The sequence below is a fragment of the Ostrinia furnacalis genome, unplaced genomic scaffold (assembly GCF_004193835.3).
Source record: "Ostrinia furnacalis isolate ACB-3 unplaced genomic scaffold, ASM419383v2 OfSCF6199, whole genome shotgun sequence".
Taxonomy (NCBI): domain Eukaryota; kingdom Metazoa; phylum Arthropoda; class Insecta; order Lepidoptera; family Crambidae; genus Ostrinia; species Ostrinia furnacalis.
Genome location: NW_021136438.1, coordinates 170,886 through 185,222, shown reverse-complemented (window position 1 = coordinate 185,222; position 14,337 = coordinate 170,886). Strand labels below are relative to the sequence as shown.

At 37.8% G+C, this 14,337-nt stretch overlaps 1 protein-coding gene across 1 annotated transcript; it reads left to right on the top strand.

Moving 5' to 3' along the window:
- Window positions 1-1,696: 1,696 nt before the first annotated feature.
- Window positions 1,697-14,337, top strand: LOC114362103 (uncharacterized). The gene is made up of 3 exons (XM_028317371.1): window positions 1,697-2,078; window positions 3,642-3,663; window positions 12,303-14,337. The coding sequence occupies exons 1-3, from the start codon at window positions 1,707-1,709 to the stop codon at window positions 12,434-12,436; spliced, it is 528 nt and encodes a 175-aa protein (XP_028173172.1). The 5' UTR covers window positions 1,697-1,706; the 3' UTR covers window positions 12,437-14,337.

The following is a 14,337-nucleotide window of genomic DNA, read 5'->3' as shown; positions in this document are numbered from 1 at the left end:
ATTATAATCATACTACAACGCACGCCAGCGTCGTGACGAGCGCGCGCGTGACACTCGACTGATATAATACCCGCCGGCGGGGCGCTTCGCTGTAGGTAATTATCGGATGTACCGCACGGAGTGAGCCAGGCCTGGTACTATGTCCTTGCGTTATGAGGAACCATGCCACCGTTTTAGTGGGCGTCGCGTACCTCAGTACACCCAGACGCAAACCAATATTTTTTTTCAAATTAGGCTGGTCAGAAATCGATCTTAGGACCCATTTTATATAGGTACTTAATTTAAGTAGGTATTAAAGCAACTTCAAAACCAACTATGTGGGTGTAGGTACGAATATTTACGTTTTACGGTGTAGGTATACTGTATTGAACACTGGGAGTGCCGGTTATAAGGTGGGTGGAAAGCATGTCTATAGGTTGATTGATTTCCCCGAGGCTTTTAATTTTAATTAAAGAGCTGGCGGCGGCCATGTTTGCAGGTCAACCGCCAGCACCGCAAATTATATGTGAAAATAATGTTGATCTGAATCTGTAGGGAATAATACAAACAAGTAGGACTTGAAATAAAATGACCTACACTTTTATTTCAAGTCCTACTTGAAATAAAAGTCGACAACGTCAACAGTTCAACACTAATTAAATAGATTCAAAATGCGAGTGTGTGGAAGAGATAATTTAAATTTCGATAAAAAAATTACGGCCAGTTTCTAAGCTCATAAATAAATAAATAAATATATATCGCTGGACATTTTTACGCTTCTACTTAGTCCCAAACTAAGCAAAGCTTGTACTACGATGGGTATTCGTTAATACTTTTTTTTGTAAATACATACATATTATACATAATATGTAGTAACACCCAGCCAGCCCCATCAAAGAAATTAAAATTCATCATTTCAATTTCTGCCCGGCCGGGAATCGAACCCGGGACCTCTCGGCACACCAAACGGCCTCATCTACTACCAAATATGTAATGTTATGTCTCTCCTCAGTTCTTTGAATAAGTATGTGCACGTTACATAGGTACACCATCGTTGATTAAGTACATTATATACAGGGTGGAATTTTGTAATGCCACCTGGAGGGAAAGTACTCTTAATACTGTAGATAGAAAATTTTACTCAAAGGAAACATTCCTTAATTTAGGAAAAGAAATAAAACTGCATTCAAAGATTTCTGAAAATTTGATTGCCACACCAGGGAAGCGAACCAACTAAAATTTGTTAAAAATTACATCCTGTATTTTTATTGCATCAAAGGTTAGGGTTAAGTATAACGATGAAATCTCTCTAACAAACTTGATAAATCAAATGAAAGGAAAACCATGAAATCTTAAATTATTTTAATTATTTACAGAAAATTGTATGGCATAGTGGTGAATTTTCGAAAAAATTTAGAAAATCTTTATATGCAGTTCTCTTTCTTTTCAAAAATAAAGGAATGTTTTCTTTGAGTATTTTTTTCTATCTACAGTATTAAGAGTAGGTACGTTCCCTCCAGGTGGCATTACAAAATTCCACCCTGTAAGTATATTTCAAAGTACAATATTAACTCTACCTATATCCTACCCAAACGTCTCTATTCCAAGTAACTCTGTCAAATAATTGTAAGAGGCTTGTAAACAAATCAACAGATGCATCCCGAGGAGATGTCAAGATCGTTTCTGATAGCTAATCTGCGAGGCGGGAGGCGTCAGTCACTCGGCGCATGACCGGCGGGCCCGGCCGCAGTGCCTCCGACGCCGAGCGCCGCGGCACACGCGCGCCCGATAATGACCGACAACACCCCCCGCTAAGCGCCCCACACAACCCGTCTGGGGCTCGGACCCTCTGCTTAACAGAATGGCAGCTGCCACAACGTGCAAACAGTGATAAATCAGTGAATTTGACTAAAGTGAAACAGAACTCACAATCCAAAATGAGACAAGACAGCGATGCCTCAGCCCTGGCTGAGAGAGTAGCCGCTTTCAAAAGCGACCCCGAAAAGCTCCGGCAGGCCACAGAATTTGTTGACCAACTCATAGAGCAAGCTAAGAAAGAGGCTGAACTAAAACAAAAAGAGAAAGACAGAAGTAAATTCGTAAGTATCAATGTATATTTAACAACGTAAGGAAAACGGAATTGATAGGGCGGTAAGTGTTAACGGAGGCGTAGTGCTGCTGTAGATTGCAACTCGGCTTCTTCGATAGCAACGCTGAAACAAATATTCACCTTAAAAAGTTTCCATAGAAACAACAGTTTGAATGCTAAACAATTTGCATGCTCATCTTTTACACAAAATAGATAAATCGACTTCATTCATCCACATATTTCATTAACACCGTAATCAATATTATTGCAAGACGCGTTTTTCATATTTCAGAGGTAAAAAAATAAATATCCAAAGCCTCGAACGCAATAAATCCAAACCAGCACACGCTTTATCAAAGATTTTTGTTAATTGGCTAATTAATCTCTCCATGAGAACACTTCTGCGTTTACGGTGAAATTTTTTCGTCGAGAGTGGAATGTTAATCTCTAACGCCTTTATCTGTTTGATTTATAAGCCGATAATGTTTTGGTGAAACTATATTGATGTCCGAGAGATTACCCTCGACCGTCAGTTAACTTCACCTGTATCTGATAAGCATGAAAATGTGTTTGATCGATTGTCACATGGGTCAATAGACGGACTGCAATTTGCGATGCAATGTTTTGGCTATGCACCAAGCGATTGAACTGCGAATAGCATTAGCAGCAGTACTCGGATACAATAAACAGTTTAAATTGGTTTGAACTTTGCAACATGCATGTGACATTTCAGATTTGCATGTTAACCTTCTGAAGTAACCAACTGCACACAACTCAACTTAGAAAAGCGGGGCATATGATAGCATTTCACGTTTTCCCTGAAAAATCAATTGCCTTGCTACAGGGATTCTACTAGGGCTCTTAATTAACACTAGGACATCTAAAAGCAACACGATTTTATTTCCCTTTAAAAAAGTAGGTCTAAGGACTAAGTAGGTAACTAACTCGATACCAATGTAGAGTAGAATATCCTGATTTCTAACTGAATTACTTACAATAATAGCTTAGTATGTAATTAAAAGTGTAATGCGTGCGCCTTAAATAAATTGTCAAAATGGTATGTAAGCCTATTAACCTACATTTTGTACAACTATTTCTTTCATACGTAGGTTTTCTTAGATTTTCACGTTTCCCTCTATTTTCCTGCGCGGTAGCGTGACTGAAAGTCATTATTTGCTAATAACCTGTGTAGTTATTACTCTTTTCGCAAACTATCATTAACAGGCATTGGTATTCTTTGAAACCAGATCTTTCGTGTAAAGCAATTCGTATTGATAAAAGGAAAATGGCATGTAATTTAAAACTTCCTCTTAATTTGCATTCTTATTTCAGTCACAAGTATTTTCTGTGGCGATTAAAATGTAACTTGCTAATCTTTTAACTAAAATAAGAATATTTACGGAAATAATATAGTAAGTGACGTAAGGGTAGACGCAATTAAAGTCATAAATGAACATACCAAACCATTTTTTGCGATTATTATCAATTGCTAGCTTCTGCAACTTACTAATTACGATAACTTAAAATATTTCCATGACAATATTAATTAAGAAATGTTTTCTTTCCTTTTCAGGAACCACAAGACCCAGCTGCGGGTAAGTTTATCTCTGTCACTTCGAATCTACTTATATAATTTCCATATCAATAAGACTGAACTGAAAATAGCTCAAAGTAAGTCTTATCAACATGGTTACGTTATCTGACGCTGCTCTGTCACACAAAAGACTCAAAAGCCTTTATCAAAGAACCGAGGATTGTAGCCTTAAGATCTATGGGTTAAAATATCATTTGTGTCTCTTTCAACTTCAAACAAGCTGGAAAACCTCTTAATCCAACGTAGGTACGAGTAGGTATTTTCCTATAGGGACATTCCTAGGCTCTATGTAAGTTTAGTTGCATCTTAGGTATCATAATTCTAAGAGAATGCAGATAAAAAATAAGCTACTAAGTATTATACTTAGCTACCTACCTAGGTTGTGTTGTGCCACATACATGGCATACCGACTCGTATTACTCAGACGTACGCCAACTCATTGCTGGTAGATTTGATGGAGCCACATTTCTTAAATAACTCATTTTAGTATACGTACCTAACCTGAATCACAAATGAAGCAGTAAGTAAACTCGTTATTCGCAAAAGAAGAATCAATGCGCACACAAATGTAGTCAATATTAAGATTCCGAATACATCTTTCAGTCTATTATTATTCATCATAGAGCGTTCGGAAAAGAAAGTGATTCGAAAGTCATTTGATATTCTGTGTGCCTAGGTAGGTACTTAGTGAATGATTTTTGTTTTGTAACTTAATTCTCTCAGATCAGGTTTGATTGTGAAAATTGTCGTGAAATTCTCATTCTTCAAAAGCCAAAATTGCATAGTTATAACTAAATATAGGGTGTTATCCTTACAACTGAAGCGCATTGTGAGTATTCAGGAACTGAAAGTCTGAACGTGCGAAAAAATCCAGACAAATCTTTGGTCTTTCCAATCCGATTGCAGCGCTTTTCTCAAAAAATCGTGCTAAAACACGCTGCACAAAGCCGTTGTTAATCAAGCCCGCATAACGAGCGCACGTCTGGCGGCGGAAATGCTTCATCTCCGAGCGGCGATTGTTTCCCCCGAGTCTACTAATAACTACAACTAGGTACAGCAGGGCAATTACGTGGAAAAATCACGTTCTGAATTAACGACTCTGTGTAAACATTTAAAAGTACCTACGCACAAAACTCGTAGAGATCTTTTATTGGGTCAGTAACAAACTTTCTGCGGCTGTTTACTCGTATTTACTACTATACACAAACGCGCACGTTTTGTTTGCAAAAGCAACGATTCTTTAAATTGTCGGTCTTTCTTTCCCATTATGATACATCCTATTTAGTTCGTGTCCCACTTTGGCAGTTTAATAAATTAGGACGTAGACATTATACTAATTTGGCCCACCCACGGTTTTTGGCAATGTGGAAACATTTGACCGCAAACGTAGGTAGATAGTAATGTAACTGAAACGTAGTGCCACTGAAAATTTAAATTTTACATAATATTTTGGACTTAAATTGTATCTCTATGATTAGCCGTCGACAAATTTTCCACCCTATGCGAACTTATTTACGTGGTGTTTTTTGTTTGTCCTGTGTTCTGTAATGATTTTCAGTCCCATGCCCGAAAAGTGTCTTCAACATGGACATAATTTATGTATTAGATATCCAAAAGAAAAGATCGATGCAACCATCTCAAGTTCTCAACACAGTCGAAGAATTTTTATGAGCTCTTTAAAATACTTGGCACATAAAAGGCTTCATCACTCAATCTTTATTATCACCGCTGTATGTGTATTATTAATTACTACTCAGAACAATTGCAAATAATCATGGATGGTCGGTCATAGCAATAAATTTTTTCCTACCCTACAAGACGAGTATTCTGATCATAATCCCGAATTTAAATATCGTTTACTATGTTTTTGTGGTTTTACACTAATGATAGATAGGCCTACTTACAGATGAAATGAACTTAGCAATAGCAAATGTATTTTATCGCGAATTTATACTTTCACTAGCTTTCTGCCCGCGGCTTCGCCCGCGTGGAATTTTGTCTGTCACAGAAAAACTTTATCGCGCGCGTCCCTGTTTCAAAAACCGGGATAAAAACTATCCTATGTCCATTCCCGGGACTCAAACTATGTCCCTGCCAAATTTCATCGAAATCGGTTGCAAGGTTTAAGCGGGAAAGCGTAACAGACAGACAGACAGACAGAGTTACTTTCGCATTTATAATATTAGTTGGGATTACTTAAGTAGCAAAGGCGTAATTGCGTGGTGAAAATGGAGAGATCGTAAACCGGTAAGAAATACTCGGTCTTTAGGACCTAAGGTCTGTTTTTCTCATTACTGGTTTTATTAAAAGAATCTTCTTACACACCCTGTATCTTCCGTCATTCTTATTCATCTTAGAGACAATGATTTGTAATACTTACTTTGCGATCTTATGGCCGACACGCGTAGAATAGCAGCTCTACATTTTATTGGGTTCGAACTAGCGTGCCGTGTGTCGCTATCGCTATTGGAATTTTCTAGGCTCGCCGAATATTGCTATGCTCAGGGATGCACATTGCACATGTATTGTGAATTTTGTTAGTTTAGCGCGTTGATTCATCCACGTCTGCAATACAGAACAGAATTTAAACATCATACCTACTCTACTTCTTATGGACACAAGTAAGTAATCAGATAGTTCCTTTCTTTTATGGGTTATCAAACCGTACGCAAAGTGTAGACGTTGACCATACTAGAAATGAAATTTCCACCACCACCACCATCACATGGATGGAACCTACTGGACTGGATCTCCGAGCTCCCACATAGAATTTCACCACGTCTTCTACTAAGAGTAGTATGACATCGTTCGTTCGATGAATCGCATCATTTCTTTGAACCATGATTTTGGTGTACAGTAAAATACCGGTTACAATAAAAAATATGGTAACTACCTAAGTATTGAATTAACAATGGGGCACAAAGCGGGGACGGCCGTCACGTCGTAATGCCCTGCCGTTAGCAATAATGGAGTCTGTTATTTTTAACCTGCTATTACCGAACCACATATGAGGCAAGGGAGATAATGCAATGGCCACGGCTAGTAGATATGCCTCTGATATACACAGTAACAATATTACTACCATGGAGACTGGATACTGATTAGGTAATCCGGAACTATTAATCAGTATTCTGTGATCTTAGCTGTAATTTTAGTTTAAGCTTACTTTCCGAATTTAACGTTCAAAATTAATATTTCGCATTTTTTACTCAAGCTAGCCAAATTCTTGTAACGTTTTTTAACTCGCCAGCTTTGAAACGTTTTATAACTTCTGAAAATATTTGGAGATGAAAATACAAATTTTGAAAAGACAGATGATGTAAATTGTTAATCCTTTTAATCCTAACCACGTAAATACGTGTAGGTAGAGCCTAATATTATCACTTCCCTTGTGTCTCATCAAGCTCATTAGGTACGAGACCGTCGGATCAGATTATGGAACAAACCGCGCCGATTTGTTTGATTGCGAGCAATTGGCACTTTGACAGGGTTTAGCTTAATTAAAGAAAAGGATGGAGATATTGTAGTATTCATTTACTTGATGCCTACTTAACGACTAGAACATTTGTACATACTTTAATTGCATTTAGATTATCTATGTTTAATTGAAAGACACTTCAGTCGCTATGAACTTAGGATCGTTTTGAATAATGTCAACGAGAGTTCTGCTCCAAGGTTTCTGCTTTCAATGAATAATAAGCGATACTGTGATGAAAATATGTCAAGAATATTCTCCGATGACGCTTTCTGTAGCTGTTTATCATAAGCCCATTAGCATTTCGCTCAGTCGCGCGAGATAACGATCTGTTTACTGACTTCAGGGCAAAAGTGCTGACCTTCAGCACAAAGTAACTACTACCGCTGCAAAAACAATTTACTACGTTGCATCCTAATATGTATGTAGGTACTTCTGGTACAATACAGTTGTGGTGTCTATAGGTGTCTTGTGGAAAATGTTTTCCCGAGTCTACTTTGTACTTGTAGGTAATGTTACGTAAGACAATGGCGTTATTTGAATTGAATATTTTTACTTTTAGTGAGACTAACAGATAGGTATGTATTCAGTAACCATTTTACAATCATTCACAAAGATTTAGGTAGGTAGATATTTTCATGGACAGAATATAAACTGGGTCTTCTTCACCAATACTTATTTTCAATCACCCTGTATTAAATGCACCTTATTCCGTTAATGAAATAAAACAATTGCCTACTTTTATAGTCTAACCAATTATATGCTGTTTTCTCGGCATTAAGACATTAAACAACGAATGGCTGTGAATATTTAGGGGTGAAATGAGACATTGAATAGTCTGGGTGTGATAGCCAAAATCGATACGCACCCTTTCATCGTTTGGCCCAGCGTGGAGCACTAACAAAGCAACGCAACGTGCACCCCGGTCGCGACCTCCGAACTTTCCTTGTCAACGTGACCTTTTCGCGAACAACTGAAATTGCCAACTACTAAAATTGGTAGTTGAAACGTTGCGAAATTTTATTTCTGCACGCTTACCTTCTCAGAGATCAGTTGATGTCCTGCCTACCTACCTATTCCTTCTTATAATTATAACATTGTATTGTTAACGGAGACACCAAGGTAAAGAAAAACTTTTCAATAAAAAAACACTTCACAATCCAAAGCGGTCTTCACATAGATAGCGCTATTAACTTACCAACATAAATAAAGTTTTTATCTTAAGTCAAATATTATTTCCGTACTAAATCATTGAAAGAGGCAAAACAAGACAGACGCGAGAGAGGCCCAAAGGCGACAAACATTTTATTTGACTTGCAAAGAGAGAGTTTCTAAAAAGCGAACATTGAATAAATTAATTAAGTTGCCGTTCGCTGCATGCATTTAGCTCTTCAAAAGACAAACTGAGACGACAAACATTTACCGGACAAATAGAACATGAATAATATAGGTATTGTTAGAACAGGTAGGAATAAAGAAGTTTTAGAATAAGTACCTACTTACTTACCTACCTAGTTCATTTTGCAATATTGGTATTTGTGTACGTACATACATTCCCGATGTAGAGAAAGATAAAGATAAATGTTGGGGGAACATGCGAAGTCGCAAACTTAACTTAAGGCTTTCGCTTGTTTGTTTTATGTAAGTTCTTGTTTGCCCAATAGTAAAGCTCTATTCATGGCACTATATTCAGATGGATTAAGTGAAGTTATAGTTTATCAACATTAAACTAAAATATTACCTACATTTCCTACTCAATACGTTTATTGCTTCCATAATGTACACAGGTTCCTACAATATGTTACCATCATCGTACCTACATCATATTGGAGGGTAAATGACGTGAAAAGTAAAAAAATAATATTAACAAACAAGTAATGTAACTTTATAGGTAGTTACAAAATTCCCCTAATGATACGAAAACATGACAGAGTTCCTCCTCCATCTAAACGCGATGCGAAATTCTAAGGAGATGATAAAACTTCTCAAAGAAACAGATATAATTTGTTTGTAAAATAATTATGTAGGTAAGGCCTATATTTTGAACCGATCACAAGCTTGTTTAGTTTAGTCTTGAATGCAAATCCATGATGGAATCTCGTTTTTTTTTATCCACAACGAGGAAGCTCTTGGCCTGTATCTCACCTGATGGTAAGTGATGATCAGGCCGAAGGTGGAAGCGAGCTTCACCCGGAATCCTCAACCACGGAGGATTATAAATCGGACCTAAATCCGAAAATCAATTGTCATATTTGCCTCTTCCATTAACTTTATATAAAAACCCTTCAAGCAAAAACTTATCCACTCGAGTAAATAAGCGTGTGGGTACTTGAATTCTGAGTCGAGGCTCGTTCAGACCCTTTGAAGCGGCTCTCGCCCCACCTCACAGCTTACTTGAATTAAGGAATGTTTAAACTTTCCTAATATAAGTTTGGACGTAGTGTTTTACTTGTAAACTTGGAAATTATAAAATTTCATACAGAAACTTTGTTGTTTTAGGTTGGTAAAGGAGAAAGGAAAGCAAATATAGTTCTTACTAATTTCTTTTAAGGGTCTAAAAATTGCGCGGTATGAGTTCGGTCTGAAACATATAGTCAGACTAAAATGATGACAGACAAGCCATTAACCATAAATGTCTGCAAGTGGTGTTATCGCTCACCCAATTAAAGACTGGATAACTCCATGCTTATTTTAGACTAAGAGCTAGTGAACGCCAGACCTACGTCATTTTATAAAAGCTGAAAGTTTGTCAGCGTATGCTCCCAATATAGGATATAATGTTGGTGAATTATGAAGTTTGGGTCGTGGTGGCTTTGGGAGCTACCCTAAAAAAACTGTCTTTCAAGGAGTTGGAACTGTCAAAACTGTCTGGCTGTTAGGGAAAATAGCTCAAAATACTACTAATTATTGTACAAATATTATACATAAAAATCAGATTTAATGGTATAACGTTAGTAGAATTACAGTCTTTTGAATATACAGAAAAAGCCACCGTAAAAGTTAGACTTACGTTATAATAAAAAATCTGATTTTTATGTATAATATTGGGGCAATAATTAGAAGTATTTTCCCCAACAGCCAGACAGTTTTGACAGTTCCAACTCCTTGCCAGACAGTTTTTTTAGGGTAGCTCCCAAAGCCACCACGACCCAAACTTCATAATTCACCAACATTATATCCTATATTGGGAGCATACGCTGACAAACTTTCAGCTTTTATAAAATGACGTAGGTCTGGCGTTCACTAGCTCTTAGTCTAAAATAAGCATGGAGTTATCCAGTCTTTAATTGGGTGAGCGATAACACCACTTGCAGACATTTATGGTTAATGGCTTGTCTGTCATCATTTTAGTCTGATAAAGCACTTTCAGTTATCTTTCATCCTTGACTCATACAAAGCCGAAAATTACATCTTTAACCCAAATGATAAAAGACGGATTTTTCTTTTTGCCACAAATGCCCGAAGGTCCGCGCTACACTTTTCCTTGATTCCGTTTATCCGGATTTTTGAAGACACATTTTCGTGTCAAGAAAATGTTATTGTTTTTCTTATGTAACAACATAATTTTACCCTCGAGCTCTACTTAGATGCCAAACATATAATATGTATAAACTGAAGGAATTTTGCTGGCACTGTTTTAAGCGGCACTGAATAACCAAGTTGCCCCACATGAAAATGGTTTTACAAGTTTCGCAAAACCACTTTGCATGCATAATATCTATTACAGCACGATGGAAAATGTCGGAGCACTTTATGTTTGGACCCTATTCCACCAGAATAGGGACACGTAGTTATAAATACACTCCATAGGTATACACGTATGTAGGTAGGTATACTGTACTGAGTTAGCTAGCAGGGGCCTTAATTTGTTTACAATGTGGAGGTCATAAACTCATTACTACGAACTAACATAAAGTAAAGAAGTGAAGTGCAAGTAAAAAAAAAATATGTTTCACCTAATAGTACATTTAAAAGAAAAATTAGGTACGCCTAAATAAATAAATTCGTAGAGCCCTCCCGTAGCTCGTAGACACGTAGCATTCTTATAAAGGATTACATCCCTTCGTAGGACCCATCCGTAGTCCGCAGACAGTAGACACGTAGCATCCTGTCGTAGACGCTGAATATTATGTTGTAGCAACGCCTGTAATAAAATGGGCCCGAAAAGATTTACGCGCTACGAACAGAGCTACGAGAAAACGACACTTCATTTGTGATATTTACGACGCGCAACGAACAATGCCTCGTAAATGAACGTTATGAACTGTCGTAAAGGGTCTCGATATAGCCATATACAGTCTATAATTAGGCCACTCGCCACTTTTACTGGCATTTTTAAATAATATTAAGTTTGCTCGCTCCCTGAAACTGAAATACACACCTAGGCGCATAATATCCTACAAGCGTAATGGGTCTATCTATCAATAGCAGAGCATAGAAATAGGTGGGGGCGTCTGGTTTTTTGATCCGCTCACTCTCGCATCCCTCGCAGACGACTTTTTGCCGACTTTGTTGTACAAAGACCTCACTCTGATAGGCCCTTTCAGACTAAGTAGGTAGGTAAGTAAAACTGCGCTACGAGGCTCCGAAATTGCCATCCTTTTGGCGTAATTACACTAGTAGAGAGAGAGTACAACAAATTACTTACTTTTAGCAGAATTCGCACGAAAGCATGCAGTAGTTAATAAGTAGATGTGGTAGAACTGAAAATAAGGACTTTCGGATACCTATACGAGAATCACTCAGATAGATTCATAAATAATACGCATTGAAATTCGGAAATGAGCCAGCTCATTAGCTATGATGAAAGTAGGCACGTTTCAAAATTGGCCTCCAATTTTTGCGATTTGCGGTTGCGAATACCACATTTAAAAGCAAATCAATGGTATATCTTGTACCTGTAGGTACGTTGCTCAATGAGGGGTATCGTTTTTATACGTAGCAGTTGGCACCCCTGGGGATTGACAAGAACTTACTCTACAGTGGCGCCATCTTGATGACTGCAAATCCGATAGTCCTCCTACCACTTAAGCACTCACCAGTTGGTGCCACTGTCTTCGATACTAGCAAGTGACAGGACCTTACTCTACAGTGGCGCTAACTGGTGAGCGCTAAAACGATAGCCCTAATTGTACCGCGTCTATAACTCCAATATTTTGTTGCAGGCAACCTGAAGCGGCGGCTGGGGCGCGCGCGCGGCTTCGTGCTGCGAATGTTCGACGCGCTGTGCAACTGCACGCAGACGGCTGCCGCCGCCGCGCGTACCACTGCACGCAACAATCCCTTCACCAAGCGCTAACGTGCTTCCGAAGACCGCGCCTAGCGACCCACCTGACTTGACAACCCTATGAAGAGCTTTGACTTCGCGCGTCCATAGCATCGATGACCCAACTGGCTGAAGAAAAAACCGGTTAAAAAGAACCATCACGACGTGATTAAATAGCTGCTTGGCTAGAGCGAGAATCGCGCGTCTAGACTGACTTCAAATCGTTACTTTCTCGAAACACGAACACGTTTCTCGCGCTAGACTAAGGGCCATGGACTTCTTTGGATATCGAACTGGCTCTGTAAGAATCAAGGTGTGGTAACTATGTAGTTTCACTGGAAAAGAACCGCATACTATCGGCTGTCGGTTCGAAAACCCAACTGGCTTTAAGCTGATCAGCTTACTTGACCTTTCACCAGCAGAAAGTCAGAATGGTCAAAGATTAAAACTAAGCCACGAATCCTTGATTTTCCACCCTATCCTTAATATCGACATTCGATTCAATCGACCTAAAAAGTTTATTCATTCCCTTACCTTACTTAATGATGACTGAATTGATTCCGGATCCCTTCCGATTTACCTCAGCCACAATCAAAACTACGCAGCGTATTTTGTTGTAGTAATGAAAAAAAATCCTTTTTGTGAGATAATGAAATTTCTTGCCGTATAAAAAATCCATTTTCTGGTCTAGCGGAGCGTAGTCATAATGTTCAAGCTCATGCCTACCAGAAATCTTTTTCTTGTCCGTGTTACACGTAAAAAATATTTAAAAGAATAATGAATCTCCTTTCTAAGCCACTGGGTATAACAGCGTCGAAGTTAATTATAGAGGTTGTACCTACAGGAAAACGCTCTAAATGAAAGAGTCTCAAATTACGATCCAAAGGTAGACGTAGGTACACTCAAGAATATTATAATATGAATGTAATCAGTTTTAATGTAATATCAACAGCAGTCCCACATAGTAATCTGTCTACACCTTTCCCCGATTAGTGTCTTCCCTGAACTATAGTAACTTACCCCTTTAACATGGTGTTATGTGATCGGTGTGACGACGCTTATAGTGTAAGATAATGTATTTAGCAATATTTAGTAGATATCTGGCATACCTACACCATGTACGACTGTCCTATACTGTGTATTTTCGAATGTTTTATCTGTTTGGAATATTGTATACAGTGACGAAGCTTTCACTTTATTTTCTTTCTGTCTTATATTTAACAGTGATTTTCAACGAGGGCGACCAGGGTGGCGAAGACATGTAAAGGAAGTCTCGTTACTTAAAAAAACAGTTACTAAGATAATTATAACGTAAAAAATCATAGCTGCGTAAGACGTAACCACACAAAGACGGTCACGCCCATGAAAAGTTGGAAAATCACTGTTTAGAAGCACCGACTCTACGAGTGCGCAACCTTTACTAACACTTTTCTAACTTTTACAATGTCTTGTATGTTCGTATTTATTGCGAAATTAAATATGTACCTACTTTAACACATAAGTTTATTTAAGGCTATCTATTAAGTAGAATTTATAATTTGTTTACAATGGCTTAGCACAAAACATCACATGCTCAAACTCTCACGTTTCTTTGTGTTTATCAGTATTACGTGAAATTTCCTTTAGGTGCCGATTATGAATAAAACGTATCTGTATTATGTAGTACATGTTTTCTAATAAAACCTAAATGTAAGCATATATCTACTTATATTATATTTATGGATGGGATCTAGAGATAGTCTTTGTTCTCTGAAAGAAAACAATTACGTTAAAGCTAGGATTCTAGGATGAAATTGAGCTTGGAATCAGACATTAAAATTGTATGGATGTAATAAATGGATGTTTAAAATTATGCGATTAACAACTATAATTGAGAAAATATATATTTTTCAGGTCATAAGTAGATACCTACGTAATAAGTAAGATGAATCTAT